Source organism: Triturus cristatus, chromosome 10, assembly GCF_964204655.1.
Source record: "Triturus cristatus chromosome 10, aTriCri1.1, whole genome shotgun sequence".
In the NCBI taxonomy this organism is placed as follows: Eukaryota; Metazoa; Chordata; class Amphibia; order Caudata; family Salamandridae; genus Triturus; species Triturus cristatus.
The window spans coordinates 596,025,548-596,048,019 of record NC_140593.1 but is presented as its reverse complement, the minus strand read 5'-3'; the positions used below and the strand labels follow the sequence as shown (position 1 = coordinate 596,048,019).

At 42.9% G+C, this 22,472-nt stretch overlaps 1 protein-coding gene across 3 annotated transcripts in view; it reads right to left on the bottom strand.

The window, feature by feature from the left end:
- The window catches only part of SHISA9 (shisa family member 9), a 1,213,953-nt gene that overhangs the window by 264,829 nt on the left and 926,652 nt on the right, over window positions 1-22,472 (bottom strand). For 2 of the 3 annotated variants that reach the window (XM_085632113.1, XM_085632111.1), the window contains exon 5: window positions 14,485-14,553. The exons of the other annotated variant lie outside the window; for it this stretch is intronic. In XM_085632113.1, the coding sequence (XP_085488239.1) occupies window positions 14,485-14,553 (69 nt within the window). The remainder of the gene's footprint in view (window positions 1-14,484; window positions 14,554-22,472) is intronic. 3 annotated transcript variants of the gene reach the window in all.

Sequence of the window (22,472 nt, the reverse complement as noted above, 5' to 3'; positions counted from 1 at the left end):
TTCAGTGAATTTTTAAGGTTTTTTAAATGCTAATTTCTATCTATAACGTTCCATGAAACCTCTGGTTTTTTCAGTGAATTTCAAGGGTTTTTTAAATGCTCATTTCTAATTATAATGTTCATTAAACCTATCTTTTTTCTGTGTTTTTTAATTATCAACCCATTCTCAACTTGGTAAAAACTGCAAATCTCACCACTCTTCCATCGATACCATCCGCCAACAAAATCACCACAAACGAGAGCCACAATTAACACTAATGAAATACAAAGTAGGCTTTCCCGTGCAAAAAAACATGAAAACACCATTTCCCCATATTTTCAACAACCAGCCAAATCTGCAATGCGATTCAAAAAGCAGGCGATAAGCCGAGTTAGCAGTAACAAATTAACATCAACCTTTAACTGGTGTAAGGAGGTCCACTATCTACTCCATGAATTGGACCCAACTCACAGCCACATTTAAAGACCAACACGTGATAAAGCTACTGATTATGCAGGTCCGACATGCAACAAGACCACAACACCCAGCGCCACCACCACCAGAACCTCCCCCCGCACTAACCCCCTACTACCACAGAGGCAGCACAAAGCAGGACAACGGACCTTCCCAAAACGCCATGCCCCTCAGTCACACAATAGCTGAATGTTGGGCGATGTGGCAACCAACTATATATGAAGGCGGCAAGTCACCCATCAACAATAAAGCACACAATGCCAAGTGTAACGCTGATGTGCTGCACAGACCTCACTATGCAAAGCACAAACCTGTCCATGTGGAGATATACTATTGATACTTGTAGTGTAGTGCACAGTGGACGCAACCATGTTACCTCCGGCAGTGGAGAAGATCTCGGTCATGTAGCTGTGTTGTCCCCCCCTGGAAGCGGAAGCGGAAGCGGAGTGGGCTGCTCCAACGTACGCCACTCCAGCGTAGGAGTATGAATAAATAGGCCAGGCCCTAGGCGTGGTTCACTTGAGGGAAGACCAACTAGTCTGTCACAGCGGCAGCCCTCACCCTGGCACATGGCCACCACCATAACCGCGGGCCTCCTCGACACAGGCCCCCTGCGAACGCAGCGGCACAGCACCACAGACTTATGTCTGTACCGACTACTGCCTTCGATCTACACTGCAGACAGCAGCGCTCACAATTCAATTGCAGTGGCGATTGCAGATGTCACAGTCCAGTTCCCAAGACATGTTGCTCCCAGTGCGGCCCGCCCAGACCATGTATCATCGCAGGGTGTGCACGCTGTGTGCTTCAGGTGCTACTATCTCACTGCACCATAAATCATCACCACGTGGCCGCGTCAAGGCACAATTCATTAAACAAAACACATTGCTCCCAGTGCGGCCCACCGGGACCGCGTATCATCGCAGGGTGTGCCCACTCTGAGTACTCCAGGTGCCACTAACTAAGCAGCTCATCTCAAAGCCACGTGACTGTGCGCCCATCCTGACCGCTGCCTCCGCCCTACACTGGGGTTACACAGTTCACAATTCAAGATTAGTAGCGACGCAAATTTTGTAAGAGACTATAATGGGTTAAGAAGACCAAATGCTCCCAATCTGTGCAGCTCAAGTCAACGTCACCTGCCTATGGGCCTTTGCTGACCGCTGCCTCCGGCCTACACTGTGGAAGACCGACGACATGTGGTGCCAACTAACCCTGTTCAACACAAGCCAATCCCACATGTGTAACTGTGTCCTGAGTCCTGAATGGCAGCGACCACAGCACCAGACTCCCTTCGATCAGTGAGGGGTATTTCCATATGGAAGGCCGGCGACACGTGGTGCCACTGAACCTGCACTACGCAGGCTGGTGGGGCCACCAACGTATGCATGTGGCTGTTGGCCCTTGCTCACCGCTACCTCTGGCCTACACTGTGGAAGACCGGCGACAAATGGTGCCAACACAAGCCGATCCCACATGTGGAACTGTGTCCTAAGTCCTGAATGGCAGTGACCCCAACTCCGTGAGACAACCCCAGCACCAGACTCCCTTCGATCAGTGAGGCATATTTCCATATGCAACGGCAGTGACACGTGGTGCCAATAATTCTGTTCAACACAAGCCTAACAATCCACATGTGGAACTGTGTACTGAGTCCTGAATGGCAGTGACCCCAAGTCCATGGCAGCGACCACAGCAGCACACTCCCTTCGATCAGTGAGGCATATTTCGATATGCAAGGCCGGCAACACGTAGTCCCACTAACCCTCGTCAACACAAGCCGATCCCACATGTGTAACTGTGTCCTGAGTCCTGAATAGCAGTCAGCCCAGGTCTGTGGCAGCGACCACAGCACTACACTCCCTTTGATCAGTGAGGGGTATTTCCATTTGCAACTACAGACTCCAGTAGGCAACTAATTATCACAGTCCTACACCCTACATATTATCCTTTTAGTATCCTCGCTTCAAGATTTTTTTTTTTATATCAGTATAGTTTTACCACAATGACCCCATTAATCTTCAAATGCAAACTAACATGGAATAGCAGTCTACACTACAGGCAGTACAGCTCACAATTCCAATTTTAAATGCTAATTCCATACAACAAGATTGTACTCAGAAAATACAACACTTCGTCAATGTATTCTATACTTTTTTCATCTTTTTATCATACGCCTACACTGCACTCAGTAGGGCTCACAATGAAAATTATTTCTTCATTCATTAACTACAGAGTCCAACAGGCAAGTAACTATTACAGGCCTCAAATCTACATAATACCATTTTAGTATCCTTTCTTCTTGAAAAGTATTTATATCAGTTATAGCTTTAGTATAATCACCAAATTCATTTTCAAGTACAAACGAACACTCAGCAGTCTACACTGCGGGCAGCAGACCTCGCAATTTGAATTTTGGACACATGGTGCCAACTAACACTGTCCAACACAAGCCAATCCCACATGTGTAACTGTGTCCTGAGTCCTGAATGGCAGTGACCCCAAGTCCATGGCAGCGACCACAGCACCAGACTCCCTTCGATCAATGAGGTATATTTCGATATGCAAGGCCGGTGACACGTAGTCCCACTAACCCTCTTTAACACAATCCGATCCCACATATGTAACTGTGTCCTGGGTCCTGAATGGCAGTGACCCCAAGTCCGTGGCAGCGACCACAGCAGCATACTCTCTTTGATCAGTTAGACATATTTCCATATGCAAGGCCGGGACGCGTAGTCCCACTAACCCTCTTTAACACAAGCCGATCCCACATTTGTAACTGTGTCCTGAGTCCTCAATAGCAGTCACCCCAAGTCCGTGGCAGCGACCACAGCACCAGACTCCCTCTGATCAGTGAGGCATATTTCCATATGCAAGGCCGGCGACACGTAGTCCCACTAACCCTCTTTAACACAAGCCGATCCCACATGTGTAACTGTGTCCTGAGTCCTGAATGGCAGTCACCCCAAGTCCGTGGGAGCGACCACAGCACCAGACTCCCTCTGATCAGTGAGGCATACTTCCATATGCAAGGCTGGCGACACGTAGTCCCACTAACCCTGTTCAACTCAAACCGATCCCACATGTGTAACTGTGTCCTGAGTCCTGAACGTCAGTGACCCGAACTTCGTAACAGCGACCACAGCACCACACTCCCTTCGATTAGTGAGCGGTATTTGCATATGGAAGGCCTGCGATACATGGTGCCACTGAACCTCCACTACGCAGGCCTGTGCGGCCACCAACGTATGCACGTGGCTGTGGGCCCTTGCTCACTGCTACCTCTGGCCTACACTACGGTCAGCATGCCTCACAATTGAGATAGAGTCCTGATTCCACATGACGCAGTCCAGTAGCCAAGCCACATTGCTCCCAGTGCGGCCTGTCCACACCTAGCATCATCACAGGCTCATACAGTGTCAATGCTTCTGGTGCCACTAACCCTCTTTAACACAAGCTGATCCCACATGTGTAACTGTGTCCTGAGTCCTGAGTCCTGAATGGCAGTGACCCCAAGTCCGTGGCACCAACCACAGCACCACACTCCCTTCAATCAGTGAGGCATATTTCGATATGCAAGGCCAGCGACACGTAGTCCCACTAACCCTCTTTAACACAAGCCGATCCCACATGTGTAACTGTGTCCTGAGTCATGAAAGGCAGTGACCCCAACTTTATTGCAGCGACCACAGCACCAGACTCCCTTCAGTCTTATTTGTTGTTCTTTTCTTTGAATGAAATGTTTTATATGTAAATCTATACATGACTAAGATTCTTCTTTCTCCAACCGCACAGGGACACTTCCAGGCCCAAGAAGATTGTTGGGGTATGATGGTAATGTGTGAAGAGGGTGCATTACCTGCTGATGTGGGGAGAGGCAGCGTCAAAGGGGTATCTATCACAGAAAGAACTCCGATATGTTTTCACTAATGCCCTGCCACCCTTTCTTTTCAGACGAATTTTGGGTACAGAGGCCAGGCACGGGTTTGAGGAACGCAAGTGTCTGCCCGGGACATAGAACGAAAAACGTTTCCTCAGGTACATTGGGCTGTATTCGTATAGTGCCGCATGGGCCGTCACTAAAACCTTGAACAAGACCCTAGCTTTTAACGGCAACCAGTGCAAATTACGGAGATGTTGCCTTACGCTAGTATGTTTGGGTAGGTCCAGCAGCAACCGCACAGCAGCATTCTGCACTACCTGCAATGTATCCATTAGGTAGCCAGGGGGACCTACATACAATACATTGGCATAATCAAGACGGGAGGTGACCAAGGCCCTAATTACTGTTTCTTTGGTGGAAAGAGCCAACAGGGGCAGAAGTTTTCCGAGCATCTTCAAAATGCTGAAACAGGTACCAGTCAATTTGATTACTAAAACTAAGTTTTTTGTCAAACCAGATCCCCAGGTTCTTCACAGGAAAACCCGAAGGGGATGGTCGCGGGGCATCAGCGGGCCAACAGTCATAAAAAAACAGAGAAGGGAAATCCCCAAAAAACAGTATCTCTGTTTTATCTTCATTGCATTTCAGCTGGGCCAAAGTAAACCAGTTGAACACCGCAGACAGGCAGGTTCTAACGTGGTCCGTTCTGGACTCGTGCTTTTTCCAGGTGAGCAAAGGCTGGGTATGATCAGCATATGCTACTACTTTAGCGCCAAAGTCCTCAGCTAGCTGGATAAGAGGGGTCATATAAAGATTAAATAACAGAGGACTCAGTATGGATCCCTGAGGGATCCCCTGTTTAAACAGCTTGGGTGGTAGATGTAAAAGGAGGGATCCACACTTGCTGGGTTCTACCGTCAAGGAAGGATTTTAGCCATTCCCATGCGGCACCGATGATACCAAGCCTCTGCAATCAGGCCAGGAGGAGAGCGTGGGGGACAGTATCAAAGGCGGCAGATAGGTCCAAAAGGACCAAAACTGCCCTGCCCCCAGGCATTTAATGACTCCCGGATGGCCTCTGAGATTTCCACCAAGGCAGACTCAGTGCTGTAAGAAGCACGGAAACCCGATTGAGAAGGGTGCAACAAGCCATGTTGTTGAATATAGGCGGTAAGTTGTTTGTTCACAAGTTTCTCACAGACTTTGGCCACGCCCGGAAGCAGAGAAATAGGCCGATAGCTGGAGGGAATATGAGGATCTAGCATCGGCTTTTATATGAGGGGGACCAGCATGGCCTGCTTCCATGCGGGAGGGACCGAGGCCGACCCTAAAGATGTGTTAATCAGCTGGTTCACCAGGGGATTAATGACTTGAGCTCTGCGGGCCATATTTATTGCGGGACATGGATCAAGAGGGGAACCAGACTTTAAAGAGGTCAGGGCAGCCAGAGACTCCTCAAGGGATATGGTTGAAAAAGAGGAGAAAGTAGTTTCAGTGTCAGAAACGGAATAGAAATCCGCAGGGAGCTGCATGGTCTGGGCTGCTGGTGTATCAAAGAGCAGTTGAAGTGATCTAACTTTAGTCATAAAGAAGTCAGAAAGCTCTTCGCACCAGATAAGAGAGGGTGTATGTACATTATTCATAGCCCTGGTCCTCTCGCAACTTGACTTTTCGAATTCTATCTACCTTGGCCTCCCAGCTTGTCAACGCCTACAAATCGTCCAGAATCAGGCAGCAAGACTTATCCACAAACAGCCTAAATAGCTCTCAGCCAGGCCCCGGCTCCTGAAACTTCACTGGCTACCGATGGCTCAACGGGTAGCCTTTAAGACTGGATGCTTAGCCTTTAAGGCCCTGCACAGCAAAATCCCCAGATTAATCAGTAGTATGATCATAAAGCACGCACCCCTGCAAAGTCTCCGTTCGGCCCACCTCCACCTGTTAATCATCCCCTCCTTCAAACGGAAACGGCAAGGAGGCTGCCACTTTACCTATCTAGCTCCTAAATTCTGGAACTCTCTCCCCCTGGCACTCAGGAGCTGTGACAGCCTCCTGTGCTTCAGGAAAGCTTTGAAAACCTGGTTATTTGAGCAAGCCTATGCATAGTCACTCTGCCATGACATTTCTCATGATTAGAGCCATGAAACCTACGGGTGACCGTGCGCTTTAAAAGTTGTTATTAACATAACATAACATAACATAACAAAGCTTTAGGAGAAACATAACTTTTTACAATGTTAAATAGTGCCTTGGCATTGTTGCCCGACATGGCAATACGGTCCCAAATAATAACATCTTTTCGCAGCAGTGATTGCCGCATAGTAAATTTTTGGGGCTTTTTTCAATTCCATCTCATCAGATGAATTGTAGTTCTGTCTCCATCTTCTTTCAAGCCTTTTGCACTGCTGTTTCTGGGATTTAAGCAAAGGCGTAAACCAGGGTTTGGACAGTGGCATATTAAGGCATCGAGGTCTGACCTGAGGCGAAAGATCACAAACCACCTTCTTGATCCAGTTATTGAACTGCCCCAGAGCCAAGTCCATATCCTCCGGGAGGTGTGGCAGACAGTCGGCAAGCGCGGTGCACAGAGCTACAAAATCGATCTTATGGGGAGCCCTATGGGTAGCACAGCGAGGCCTAGACGAGGAGGGACCTTTGGCAATATTCCAGGAAGAGGAAATTAAATAGTGATCAGACCAAGTGACGGGCAGTGGAGGGTTCACCAACAGAGGCAGGCTGGAGCAAACTACGTCAAGCGTATGGCCACCACTATGAGTCTGAGAGGAAACATATTGAACAAGTTTGGCGGAGTGCAACAAGGCTAGAAAGTTGCGCATATCAATCCCATCAAGGTTGTACATGTGGATATTAAAGTCCCCGAGGAGCAAAAAATGGGAGTAACGCAGAGATCTGGGTAAGATCCAAGTGTCCAACCACTTATGGAAAGGGCCGAAAGGGCTAGGGGGGCGGTACAGCACAATCCCACCAAAACAGTAATGGGGGAAACTTTTATGCAAAAGTCCAGAGCTTCCACTTCAGGAGAGTCCGTAAGTTCAGAAAAAAGTCACTCCCATTCCTCTTTGAGCACAACTGCCACACCTCCCCCCGCCCATTTTTCCGATCAGCACGGGCGATTTTGAAGCCGGTAGGGATGGCCAATTCAATGACTGGACAGGAGGACTGCGTGAGCCAAGTTTCTGTCAAAAAGAGAGTATCTAGAGATGCATCAGTAAGCAGCTCAAAGATGTCCTGACAATGTTTAGACATCGAACGAGCATTGATAAGTGCTGCCTTGATAGTGGCCGGCACCTTACCGACCCCATGCTGTTCCGCAGAAGGAATAGGGGACAGGGATAAGGCAAGTCCACACTTCATGCAAGAATGGGAACTATTTAAGTGCTAACAGTTCCTTACAATTATACTGAGTGGGTTTGACGGGATTCAAAATAGCGTCACCGGCATAATGGCTGGCGCTGGCCGCTTCCGGGACGCTGACGGGCACAGATGGGCTTGCCTTAGGCGCAACCGCTGTGCGCACGCACAGTACGCATTTTAAAGCCTCGGCCCTTCGCAACCACTAGAGCACGCACTAACTAAAATGGCGGCTCCAAGTGGCACCACCAGGAAGTGAGGGCCGACGAAAGCACGAGGTAGAAGCCAAGAGCTTCACAATACAATCCCCCCAGGTAAATTCCCCACACAGTTTTAAAAGCACAAAGATTACAGAAGTGGTGTTAAAAATAAAGGGATTTTCTTTTCTATCAGAATTGCAGAGAAATGCGGCCAAGTTACATGGAGGCACAAACTGAAATGCTGGGAGCAACAAGCGCTCGCGCAGTGCGCATTTTAAGCATCGACCCTTTGCAACCACTAGAGCACGCACTAACTAAAATGGCGGCTCTAAGTGACTCTTTCTTGTTCTTATTACTGTTATTTGATGGAGTCCACCACGGTGTTAAATTTTGGGGCACTTATCGTGGGAATACTGGTGATGTCTGCAGTTTGCACCAACTTCTGAATAGTGTGTTAGATTTATCTCAACTGTACTTCCATTAAAGTGCTGATAATGAAATGCAGACTAGCCATTCCTGTACAAAAAGACACGAGGTGCACCTTTGCGATTTATTCTAAATACTAAAATCCTGTATTGAATTGCACTAAGGTAGTGGCTGCACTTACAGTGTACACACAAAATCAATTAAGAAATCTCATTGTATTTATATTGATTGGGAATAGTGCGTCAGGTGCTGGATCTTGACGAAATTCACTGCTCAGTTTGTATATTGTTCTGCACACGAAAAAAATCACATCACAACTTTCACACCAACTGCAATGCGAATCAAATTCCGGTGATAAGCCACGTTAGCACCAGGGATTTTACACCTGCTTTCTGCTGGCGTTAAGCAGGACGGCTACCTGCACCATGAAAGTAAACACAGCCAAGAGCCACACCAGAACACCTACAGGTGCCATAGAGTCAATGAGCATGATACAGGGATACCCGTGAGGGCCACAAGACTCATCGCAACAACTCCAGGACCACCAACGCCCCCCACACCTGCATCTGAGCAAGTGTGTCCCTGTGGTCATTGTCTTAGCATGATCGGCACGAGCCCTGCAACATCACAGTGTGCTGTCACCTCAGCGTTGGCAGTGAGCCTGGACATGTAGCTATGCACTCATCCTCCTGCATGCACAACCGGCATGTGCTGGTCCGGAGTACACAGGTCAGCGCAGGGGTGTGCCTATCCGGCAAGGGGAACGGGGTGTCTCGGACATGTCCTTATACAGGAAGTGCGGTAAGTGTGTCTCTGTGTTCTGGTGTGGCCTGACGCAAGGGCCGCAGCACTCGATGTTGTAAAGTAGCATACACCACCTCCAAACGGCACTGTGATAGTGTAGTTTGAATGTAGCAGGACATGCGCGAATAGGCATTACAATGATGTGCCGTACGAGTGCACGAGATACAACAGCGCACCATAGAAAAGTGTGGGAGGGAGGAGCAGCTGTTTGGCAATGTAACACACAGTGAACTCGCCCATGAGCCACGTGCTGGGCATCTCATCAATGATGACCACAGTTGCAGACATCCCACAACACCAACGACCGGCCTTTGTACACATCCTGTATGAATGAGCGTGGTTTTCACTTCTATGCTCGTTCAGTGGTGTGATGTTGGCGGGTTGTGTGACTTGTGCTCCTTGTTGGTGTGTTTCATTTTGGCCATTGTTTGTCTATACTTGTGCTGTACTTAATTGTGCATGTGTGCCATTCTGCCCATCTCCCCCCGTCCCCCCACTCCCTGCTTCTTCCTCTTCCTGGTGCTGTTGTGTCTATAATTTTGTTGCTCCACACATAAATACATGTAAAGAGCAAATTAGAATAGTTCCTTGATTCTTTTAAGGTTCAAAACTTCTCTCTATTGTGTTTTTTTTAATTTTCCATATAAACCGTTTTTTAAATATTCAACAACACATAGAAGTCAGATGTGCAACGTATTCTATCAACACACTTTCTAGAACATTCTACAACACGTGCAGGATAAAAGTTCATCAATTTTTTTAAACTTAACGAGATTTTTTTGCAACATTTTCTCGAACATTTAATGGCACGTGCAGGTTAAAAATTCATGATTGCTTTAAGTTCGAACAGTGCCTTTCAAATTCAAGTAGCAGGTGTGGTTCAGTTGAGCAAATTTTATCCTATGATATATGCTCCACGTTGGAACTGCTTTTTCTTAACCAATTACAAAGATGCTTTTCCACAAAACAAATATGCACACTACTTTTAAAAAAGAATGCTTTTCATTTCCCAATCACGTATCGTTTTGTATGGCAAAAAAAATAGTTACCCATCTTGAAACATATCTCTTATTCTACCAAGGAACTGCATGAGCTACAGACATCTTTCCATACCTTCCAGCCATACCTTCAAAATGCTAGTGTGGATCGTAGGACATAGCTATATTTTCTGGTGCAAGAGGTATGCAGAACACACACGTATTGACTTAGACCTAGGTTTACAAAATGTGGACATTAAATGGTTTGCACAGAGAAGATTGAAGTGGCACCAATTGTTACCTTTGGTTAAAAACTCTTTGCATCTTCCACACCCTGACCTCATGATTGTGCATTGTGGTGGAAATGACCTAGGCACATTGACTGGGGTAAGTTTGGAAATGCTTATGAAGGACACCTTTGGACACCTCAGCTCAGCACCATGTGACTCTGGACAATAGCTCACTTAATAGCTCACATAATTTCCACACTGGCCTCGAGGGCCTTCAGACCCATAGGGGTGAGTAGTTTGCGCTTTACAAATACCGTATTGATTTTATACGCGCAAATTTACCTTTGCAATACCTGTATAACACCCCCTAAGCACCATACACAAGTTACAATGTTCAAAACAAAAGTTCCTCCGAATAGGTATAACTATATGCTGACACTACTTGACAGATGTGGCACAGCGGCCAGAGCACTTGACTTCACAGCATATGACACACAGTTTGGACTCACGCTTTCATCCCCGACTCCGGCAGCACCTCAACTTAGCACCATGAGACTCTAGACAATACCTCACATATTTTCCGTACTCCAAGACTTTCAAACCAGTAGGAGTCAGTATTTTGTCCTAGTAGGTATAAACACATGCTGACACTACTTCCACAGGTGTGCTGCAGCGGCCAGGGCACATGACTTCACACCATAAGACACACAGTTTAGGCTCACGCTTTCATCCCGACTCCTGCAGCAGCTCACCTTAGCAGCATTAGACTACGCAATACCTCACTTAATTTCCGTACCCAGCACTTTCAGACCGGTAAGTATGAGTAGTTCGCTTCGCACCCCTTCTATAGCACATCCTAAACACCCCACAGAGGTTACAGTGTTCCTACCCTCCTCTTTCCTACTTTTTTCGCCCTTTTTTCCCCTTACTTGCTTCGACAGAATCACAAAATGGCGGCCAACACTTCCTAGATGCAACCGCTCGCATCACTTGCAGTCAATAAGCAGCAAGCTCATGCTCGTAACGGCTCAGCCAATCAAATGGCAGAATTCCCAAATATTGATATCTGTAAATTTTGATATTTCTCAAAAACTACTGAACGGATTTACACCAAATAAACAAAAGCGTGCTTTCTAGACCAAGGCCCTTCCCCCTGCCAAATTTGGGGTAATTCCGTTCACCCGTTCAACCTGTAGTCTTGTCTAAAGTTTCCTATGGATATTAACATGGAGAAAACACATTTTGGGACCTCCCTTTTTTCTCAGCCCCCCTTGATGAGTCACTCCCACACTTTTAACAGAGGGGCTGATATGAACAAAGAATTAGTTTGGAAAATTTCATGAAGATTCATCAAACGATGCCAAAGTTATAAGCAAAACAAAAAATGCTCTTCCTATGGAAACTTGGTCCTTACTAAAACTAGCTACTGATGACCGTCAGTAGGTAATATATATATATATATATATATATATATATAATATAAATATATATCTATATAAAAATATGGAAAAATGCATGGGGAAAACGTGTTTTGGGACCCCCCTTTTTTCTCGGCCCCCGCTTGACGAATCACCCCGAGACTTTCAGGGTAGGAGCGGAGCGGAGCGCCCCACCTATTTTGAAAATTTTGCGAGGATTCGTCAACCGGCGCCAAAGTTATTCCAAATAGAATGGTGCGGATTTCCTATGGAAACACGGTCCTAACTATAACTATCTACTGGCGACCGCCAGTAGATAATATATATGTGTATATATATATATATATATATATATATATATGATCTAACTATAAATTTAGCGCCCCCATGCACTGCTTATGTTCTCACACATTACATCACTCATGACATGTTCAGTGATATCATTAATGACATCCTTTGTGAAATAACTAATGACATCATCCGCTATACTGCTGTTCTAACTACTCTATAACTACTACAGCCTTTCCTATATGAGCGTAAGTACTAAACAGCACATAATCAAGTAAAGCATTAATTACCCTTCAGTCACACAAGCCCCCAAAGGTCAACCAAGGTCCTTCTATGCACCGTCTGCGTCCTGTAAAAAACACTTTGTGGATAACCAACCAAATGTGGGAAATCAAACACACAAACCACTACTGCTACACATGGTCGTAGCCCTGTAAGCAACTCTTCATCGAGAACTCACTCCCTTCAGACAGCCAAACCCTAGTAGGCGGCCAAGCTACTTCAATGCAAAGCCTTTGCCCCATACCAAACCCTTTGTAGATAACCAACATCTTGTGGGCAATGAACCAGACATGAGTAGAAAAGTACATACAGCAAACTGTCTTCACCCTTTGCAGAACCCCTCCATGGAGAGCTCACTCCCCTTAGACATCCAAGGCCCCCGTAGGAGATGAACGCCCTACTACGAGAAGCCGCAATAAGATTAGGACTATATTAGCCTTCCTGTAAGATAAGCGTCAAACTGTCACATTTATTGAATGATGCCATCAGTGATGTTATCAGTGATGTCATCAATAATGTAATTGAACATGTCGTATGTGAGTTCATAAGCTGTACATAGCAGGTGCGTAAGTTAAAGTTAGTACAGCATACTATAACTGAAGAATGTCAGTGTTTTCTGTTTTAAAAGAATATTTTTTACAATATTACAAGGCCTAACTATAACATCACTTTAACCTTTGTGTTTTCAGTGACGATAGATAGATAGATAGATAGATAGATAGATAGATAGATAGATAGATAGATAGATAGATAGATAGATAGATAGATAGATAGATAGATAGATAGATAGATAGATAGATAGATAGATAGATAGATAGATAAATAGATAGATTACAATGTTATGAAAAAATATACATGTTAACCAAAGGGTCAGACTGGGACAGAAAATAGGCCTGGGCACCAAAATAAAAGGGTCCCATTAGTAAATCACATAGCTAACAAAGTGGCCCACAATTCCAAATTGGGGCCGTTTGAACTTGTAAAGACACTTGATAGCGGGGTTTTGTGAGGTGTGTGGGAAGAAATGTATTTGTGCTTGTTGTAGGCAGTGTTTGTGGTAATGTCAGCTACATTAACATTAAAAATGGCCCAAAAGAGAAGAAAACGACCAAAAAACAGAAGAGAAAATGGCCCACACACTGACTTTTCAGACCAGCCCATTGGCACGGCAATTGCCCTACAAGCCAGGCCTCAAGGAATTTTTAACATGCCACCAGAGCAAATAACATTATAGATTTTTACACAACACGTGTTTCATAAGTATCATTTACACCATTTAAATACAGATTATGTATCATCATTCATACGGTTTATGGACTTATTATATATGGTAGCACAGCTTATGTTTGACAAGTAGCATTAATGCCATTCATACTTTGATTAAGGGCACATGTCATTCACATCATTCATGTACTGATTATATTATGTATGATCGCAAAATGTGTATTTTATATGCATCATTAATAACATTTATACATTAAATGTTTATTTAATGTATCATTCATGCCATTCGTGTATTGGTTATATTATATAGGGTACCACCTCTAACATTTCATATGTATCATTAATACTATTCATACATTGATTAAGTATTATGTGTATCATTTATACTGTTCATGTTTTGATTATATTATATATGGTAACACCTCTTATGTTTCATATGCATCTTTAATACAAATTTTACATTGAATGTTTATCACATGTATCATACATACCGTTCATGTACTGGTTATAAGATATATGGTACCACCTCTTACATTTCATATGTATCATTAATACCGTTCATACATTGATTAAGTCTCATAAGTATCATTCATACAGTTCATGCATTGGTTATATTATATATGGTAACATCTCTTATGTTCCAAGTGTAATATTCATATCATTCATAAATTGATGTGTAATACATACAGTTAGTATGTGAATTTTATTTTATATGTAAACACCTCTTATTGTTCCCATGTAGCATTTACACCATCCATATATTGATTAGGTATCAAAAGCATCATTTAGTTATTTATTTTCAATGATTCACTTTACATTGTATTTCATTGTGAGTGGGTGAGTAGGAAAGGACAAATATATGTGATCTCAGCATGAAGATGTGGAAATAAACACAGGCAGCAATGAAAAATGGAGGCAGCTCACCATTCTTCTCCCCTTCCCTTCCTCCAACCCTCTGCAGATGAAGTGGTGAATGGTGATGATGACTGCTGTCTGTAGAAACAAGAAGCAGTTGAAGGTCATGGGGTTTGTTTGAACTTCATGTGCCAGTGGTAGTTCAATGAGGTTGGTACTAATCATCCACAACATGAAAGAGGCTTAGATTAAGCAATCGGCATAGAAACCCAGAGCAAAAATGCACCAACGTTTGGAAATGTACAGTGTTAAGTTATGCAGGAGGCATGTTAATTGCCTGTTCATCTATTTTCTACAACTAAGCAATAATAAACAAGGATAACACCTAATAAACAATACCAAAATGTTTCTTAACCACATCGATGCGAGTGACGGAGCGGTTCCATCATGCGCGTCGGTTGCGCTGTGCGTATGACGGAACCGCTCTGTCATGGCCCCGCCCGCGCAATAGAACCTTCAGCACAGCGCGGTAATCCGCGCCGCGCTGAAGGGGTTAACATGTTGAAAAAATAATCTGAAAACCAGACACAAACATGCAAGAGGAAACCTTTGTTGGGTTGCCAAATGTTTTGATCCTCCTAACCTGGTCAGTTTCAAACATGACCCTATACTTTTCTTCGGATTGACTAGATGTGTGGTGACATTCAAAAGGAATACTTTTTGCTGCTTAAAGTGGACAATATATGCAAACTAAACATGCAAGCTCACTTTGCTATAGTTTCCTTCATAGATTTGATGACGAGCAACAAACATTTCTACAAAAAGGAATTGTTAGCCTTAAAGGTCAAGTATAACGTTTGGTTATTTTTTGCCATAGCTTGGTACTCACTACCCTCATATCTCATTGTGATTATGTTGACATCTAAAAGCACGTAATGTTCTGACTCATCATACTAGTCATCTCCCCTGTTTTTTTTAATGAAAACCTAAGAATGAGCCAATTGGATTCAGTTCAGAAAACGTTATCCAATCAAATGTGACCATAAAAGCACATAAAAGAAAAACAGACATTTTAGACATATCACAGTCAGAATATCATTTAAAAGACAATTTAAAAGATATAAAAATTTTAAAAAGGCATATATTTCATTTATAGGTTCATTATTGCATAAACCATCTTCACATAACGTAATTCAGTCTCAATTTTAGAGCAGAGGAAATAAAATAAATAACTGAGAAACATAGTAAGGGCGAGTTTAACTTTTCTAGATAAAAAAACTATCTTGATGCGTTTTACAATTCATATCACATAGACTAGGACATAAAAAATGAGATTTGAAAGTGTGAGATACAAAGTACTTTGTGTATTGAGTAGAGACCCCATTGCATGGACAGCATGGAAGTGAGGGGAACCAAGTACCCATTTGTGGCAATGCCACAAAAAAATGAACCTTGCCTAATCTCAACTGTGTGAGATAAAATCTATGTTTGGCATATTCTATCCAGAAGAGGTATGGTTCCAAGTCTTCAGTGGTTGTGAGAAGCCCATATTGGAGGACTGAAGGCATATTGAGTATTTTAATAATTCTTACTTCCTCCCTATGTGTAAGAAACCTTTTTTTTACCAATTCCTTTTCGCGAGGACCTACATTTCATAGGACATTAAAAAGATGGCTCAGGCCTACATCCCTGAAGGTATTCTTGACATATGCCAACTAAGGAATACCTGACATGTTATTTAGATGAAGACAGTCCTTTGCTACCTAGCGAGAAAAGCCACCTCGGTTGTAGCCCTTACTTTTAGGGATAATAAAATACTGACTTGATCCTCTAAATAAACTAGACCCAGTTCTTGATGTACGAGAAAGCTAGACGTTAATTTAGGAATTGCCAGGAGTCTACACCAGAACTTGTTTTAAACTATCTGGAGTGCACTTGGGCTTGTGGAGACCCAAACCCCTGCCCCGTAGGTGCAGATTGACAGGCACTTACTTATAAAAAATGTGCACATCTCTTTCAGGGGCTTATGACCTAGCTTCACAAGAGGCCACCATCTTCTGCTCTATCTGGGCAATTAACCTATCCCAATTTCAGTTCGCTTCAAACAGTATGCCCAGGTAGTTGAAATTCGAAACCTTAGTGATGGGTCCCCCAATAAAAAAATAAAATTTTAATGAGTAATGTTTGGGCAGCAGGTTAGTACAAAGGATTTTTTATGATTACTCTGAAGATTTAGATTCCCCATACAAATGTTAAAACCATCTAGAAGGACCTGACGTTCATTTGCTATACAATCAATGAGGAACATGTCGTCCACGTACAATGGCACATGTACTAGATGGGAACCTATATTTGGGACATCTGTTGCTCGAGAGATTACAAAAGAGTCTAGAGCAATAATATAAAATTAAAATTAAAAAGGGTGCCAATATTCAGGCCTTACAGGGTGAGTACAGTCGCCAGTTTGGGTATAATATACCTTCATTCATGGTTCTCAGTGGAGACGCTTTCCATTGGCTAATTAAGAGGCACATAATTGCACATGTGCATTTTGAAAAGTAATGTATAGCCGACAAACATGGACTAGCCCCCATGTCATCTGTACCAGATATTTAGTGTTGTCAATGGCTATTTTGCTTTGTCAGTTTTTTTAAATAGACAGTTATTTTTGAGGGAGCCACTTGGCCATTGCAAATTAAAAAAAGTAAAATTGGCTAAAAACTAAAATAATTTTTGGTTTCGCAATGCACGCATTGTCATAGAATTCCCTGGCACTGAAGGGAACTATTTTGTGCTCGGATGTGCTCTTGTGAAAGAGCAGAATGACATCACTCACAGTGAAGTTAACCAATGGTTGCAATGATCCGTTAGCCACTGGTTGAAGCTATGCTGAATGCTAGAATGGGTGGAAGAAAAATGTGAATGATACACAGACCAAAAATGAAGAGGGATGGCTGAAATTCCCTACATAAAAGTATATTATATGCATAATTTTAGTAAAAGCAAAGGTTTGGCTAGCGCCAGATTTCAAAAGGAATGAGCGAAGTTAGAGTCCAGTCATGGCTTTGTAACAAAGACCTTTGTTTATGGGTCTAATCCCTTGAGCAGTGTTACTTTCACTCCTTGTCTCCTCTCTGGTAAATTAGCATGATGGACAAAACACTCCCATTATAAGAAGGAATAACATTATAATTAATTGAATACTGTGTGTTGCCATGGTAGTCCAAGAAAGAATTATGGAGCATATGTACAAGCAAAGTGGCGGAGTGAGGCGTTAGCCTTCCTGGTTTAACACCTCACTCCGCCACCTCAGAAACGCAGAGCTGCACCATATTTACAAGAATATGGTGCAACCCTGCGTTTCAAAATAATCAATGGGGAGGGAAGGAGAAGCTGTGGTCCATTCGGCTTCCATTCATAGATACAAAGAATCAATAGAGAGTGGACCACTTGTCCTGTGTTGCCAGGGTCTATTTGCTCTTGGTTCCGTCATAAAAGAACCCTCACAACTGTACACAGGCGCGAAGGCGGTATTTACTGGGTCACCGCTAATGTGTACTAGTACAGCATCATCATAGGGTCTTTTTTAGTATGTATGCTGTCCTCCGCCAGGAGGAAGACCAACTGGTAAAACAGTAGCGTCCAGACATGAATATGAGGGAGGGAGGGTGTGAGAAGTGCTCTTGATAAAGTGAGGTTAAAATTCTCTTAATCACTTTTTCTAATGAGACTTTATTGAGAGAATGTTGAAAAAGAGAAAAATAAAAATGTTGAAGTAAGGATATAGACCGAGTTACTGGTCTACCGTACTTTTAGATGTCAAGGGTCAGGGTCAACATGTTTCAGCCTTCTGTAAAAGTCTAAAGGCTTTCGTCAGGACCGAAAAGGAAGGCGCGTTGTGGCTCCTTGGGTAGTGAAAATTATTCACTAATATTATGTATAAGGGTCAGATCCATGGTATCTGTGCCTCATAAAGGTGCAAATTGCACTTCTTGGTGGTACCCGAGAGGCATTCACGGAACTATGTTCGATTCCGTAAAGTCATTGACTTGTTCTGCTTCTGTTCGCGGTATCCCCGGTGACGCGTTTCCCCATGCACTGACGCTACACTTAGCAGCCTAGCACTAACGCAGGCACCCTTGCAGCCTAGCGCTAACGCAGGCACCCTTGCACCATAATGCCTGCAGGGGAAGATTGTTTATGTGCAGGAAGGGGAAATTCCTAGACATAAACAATCTTTAAATGCCGCTTTGTAACTTCTATGTGTGCTGCTTAATGCAGCACACACAGAAGTTACAAAACGGCATTTAAAAAAGAATGATTGTTTATGTGCAGGAAGGCGGACTTTCGTGTACAGAAACAATCATTGGACTTTCACTGTTTTCATGTGTGCTGTTCAACGCAGCACACATGAAAACAGCAAAAATGAGGAGAAATTTAACATTTCTCCTCGTTGAGCCAGGGTAGGACCAGGTTTTCCCTGGTCCTAATTCTGGCGCTGCCTCATTTATGCCTCCCTTGTAAATAGGATACAGCGTCAGAATCAATGGGTGCTGCTGTGGAACGCCCACAGCAACACCCATTGCCCTCCCCTTTCACGCTAAGATTGGGTGAAAGGGGGTGTTATTTACAAGGAAGCGTTAAGCCCCGTTAAGTGGCTGAATGCTGCCTTGTAAATAAGGCGAGGCCTCATCACAACATCACTGAAAGTGACGTTGTGATGGCGATAGGGGCTTGTAAATATGCCCCTATGTATCTTGTAGGAAGTGAAACCTTCTGCCAGGTAAGTACAATACAGAGCTCCACCCCCTAGTACACTGAAGTATCACTAAACCTCTTTTTGTTTACTGTCATTAGTCACGTGGTACTGACTTCCTGCCCACCACACACTTCCTGTGAAATGGAGGGTCTGCAGCAAGCATATTAAACAGCAAACAGTTCATCTATGTATGTGTCTGCTCTGTGTACTCAGGTACAATGCTACAGAAAATAGAAATTAGCAACACTCATCCATGTGCCGTGACATCATTATCTGTAACTATTTTTGAATATGTCTCAGTGAAAAAAACAACATGAAAAAGCATTCACCTTCCTGAAACTGTTGATGCCCACAGCCGTTTAACTATTGTTCTTACCATACCAACAAGGTTTATCTCTCTCTAAGGACATCTTTCATAAATTCACCATATATAGCACTTTGGTATCTTTAATAGCACAATGTAGGTTTTACTGATTACACTGTGTTCTCAGACCTTTTAAAAATAGGTGTATGATAAGGAATTAGTCAGGCACACATTCAGCCAAACGGAAACCGACCAGAGAGTGTAGTATATATCTTCTATCACTATAAAAGAAAATTCCTGTGTCTACATTTATAAACAGCAGTATATCACACTAAAAAACATCCTTAGCAAACATGAGGAACCATGTTTTTAAAACGGATGACTGGAGTGTTAACTACATTTTGTGATTGTAAGATTTAAGACCATCATTCGAAAAGAGACAGTAGTCTGGATTAAGTTGAAAAAATGAGTTTGCAGTCGAGTCAGAATTGCAATGAAGTCTGGTAATAATGCACTTTCTTATCGCACACATTTTGCCAGTTAAAACCTGGAGCAATTTTCATGGAGAAATAGTTTTCATTCTGAAATTTGTAGCTCAGAATAGGGAAAAATGCAGTACTATTGTATTATTCACCAATCTGAGGCGTGGAAATTGAAAGTTGGGTAATACTTCACCGGCAGTAAGAATATATTCCATTACAAAAGAATAGGACACTCAGAATAAAGTCTAAGGGCTACAAAAAGAGAATGTAATCAGTTTCAAAACATGGTTTGTTCATTAAATATTGTATGCATCAATGTGATAACTTGGAGCATCCTCCCTCTTCATTTCAAATGATGCTTCTGAAGGCTTTCAATTTGTTTTGCAAATTAACCTTAATTAAGATACTAAAGGAGGTCATTCATTTGCATAATTGACATTTGAAAGACGGTGTCCATGGTTCCCTCTGTAAATATTGAAATAAACCTTTCAGTTTAGGGTGCACTAAACGCATAAAGACAACAGACCCTTCCAACTCTGTTAATCTCAATTTAGCCTTCAGCATGTCACTCCGAGATGAGTTCCATCAGAGGTCAGAGGACAAGCTCATGATGACGGAATCTGTTGTTGTTATGCAGAACATTTTAGAAGTGTCTGACTTTCTATAATCAATAATTTTTTCTGCTATGCTTGATAGAAAACTGCACATACTGTATTGAGGGGCATATGTACAAGCCCCTATCACCACCACAATGTCACTTTTACCGACGTTGTGGTGGTGATAGGGGCTTAGCCTTATTTACAAGGCAGCTTTACGCCACTTAATGTGGCTTAACGCTGCATTGTAAATAAGGCCCCCTTTCACGCTATGGGTAGCGTGAAAGGGGTGGGCAGTGGGTGATGCGGTGGGCGATACGATCCATCGATGCAGCATCTACTATGGTCATATTAATTTAAAGAGCAGCCTTGGGGCACGCATTTTCTGAATTACAACCATTTGAAATCCAAGCTATTTTAAACATCAAGAAAAAACAATTCTCATTAAAGTGTATGGCCCAGTGCTGTTTTATCCTCGTTCTGGCATCTGTTAATTGAGTTACTGAATCAACCTGTAAGTAAAACACCATAATAGAAACTAACTTGTAATAGGTCCTCTATGTATTCAGACTGTAGAGGCTAGTAAAATGTTTGGAAGATAAAGTAAAATAATCTGTGGAGACAATATGGTTTTTTTTGTGAAGGTGGAAGGCGAGGGCATTGTTCTACCTTATATCTATTCTGTCATCTAAGTGAGATCAATCTGGCACTATATATATGGCTATCAGAATAAAATGTATTAATCCAGGGTTTGATGCTTTGTTTGTAAATTATTCTCTCTAGATTTCTGGGAGGAGGATTGGAAGGAGACAGAATGAAATACTGATGAATGTAAGGCGAACAATTAAATGCATTGCAAGGAGAAAGAAGAAAGAAGACAAACATACAGAAAAGTAAGAGAAAGAACTAAAGAAGAAAAAATAATAAAGAATGAAAAAGGATGGAAAGGTGTAAGGAATGAATTAATCCACTTTCATTTCACAGTCTGTATCATTCACTTCAAGCCAACACATAATTGCTTCTATATTTCAATCCACTTTTATTGCAAAGCTGTGTGGCAGGTGGTGCTGTTCCCTTTTCATTTATTCTGTTAGCCTTACTTCGGGTAATCTGATTGCTATCCCTGTAGCTTCTGAACAATAGCAAAAGGCTCATACAATTAGAAGGGCAGGAACGAATTGATATGAAAATCTCATTCACAATTTCTAGAAAAAAATAAAGACATTGGTTCTGACAAACATAATCACATGCACTAGAGATTTTACTGTCAAGCTGTGTCTTACTTCTTTGTTTTATTTGCCTTATAAAACGTTGTTTTTGTCCCGGCATTGTAATGCAATTCATCATCTATTATGGTACAATTATTACAATGAAAATATAACATGATAGAGAGATGCCTCATTTAGAAAAAGTCTAATAAATAGATTGATTCAGTCACTACACTTTCATTTATTCAATTTAGTCAACAACACGGCAATCCTCTCATCTGAAACAAACGTCACACAGCCTTCAACATCTCCTCAATATTATATCGAACTATTTTCTGATTATTTGTCCCCTTGCAATACTCGATTACTCTTGCTGCTACCTTGGCAATACCCATTTTTCTGAGCACCCCAGTCACATCACAGCCTCTGTGCTGGCCACAGAAAGGTCACCTTTGACCATGTCAATGAAGTCCAGAAACTTTAATCACCTTCCCTAAAGGCAACATTTTAAAAGCCATGAATTAGACACCTAGTGGACCAAAGCTCCCCTTTAAAAAAAAAATGTGTTGCTCTTTTTGAGTGTCCCAACATATATATATAAGGTATAACCTTCACAATAAACATTACAAGCGCAATGCAGAAGGTGCAGTTTACCGCCCCTTACTCCACTACATACATTGGTGGATATTTGTAGGGAGTTCATGTGAT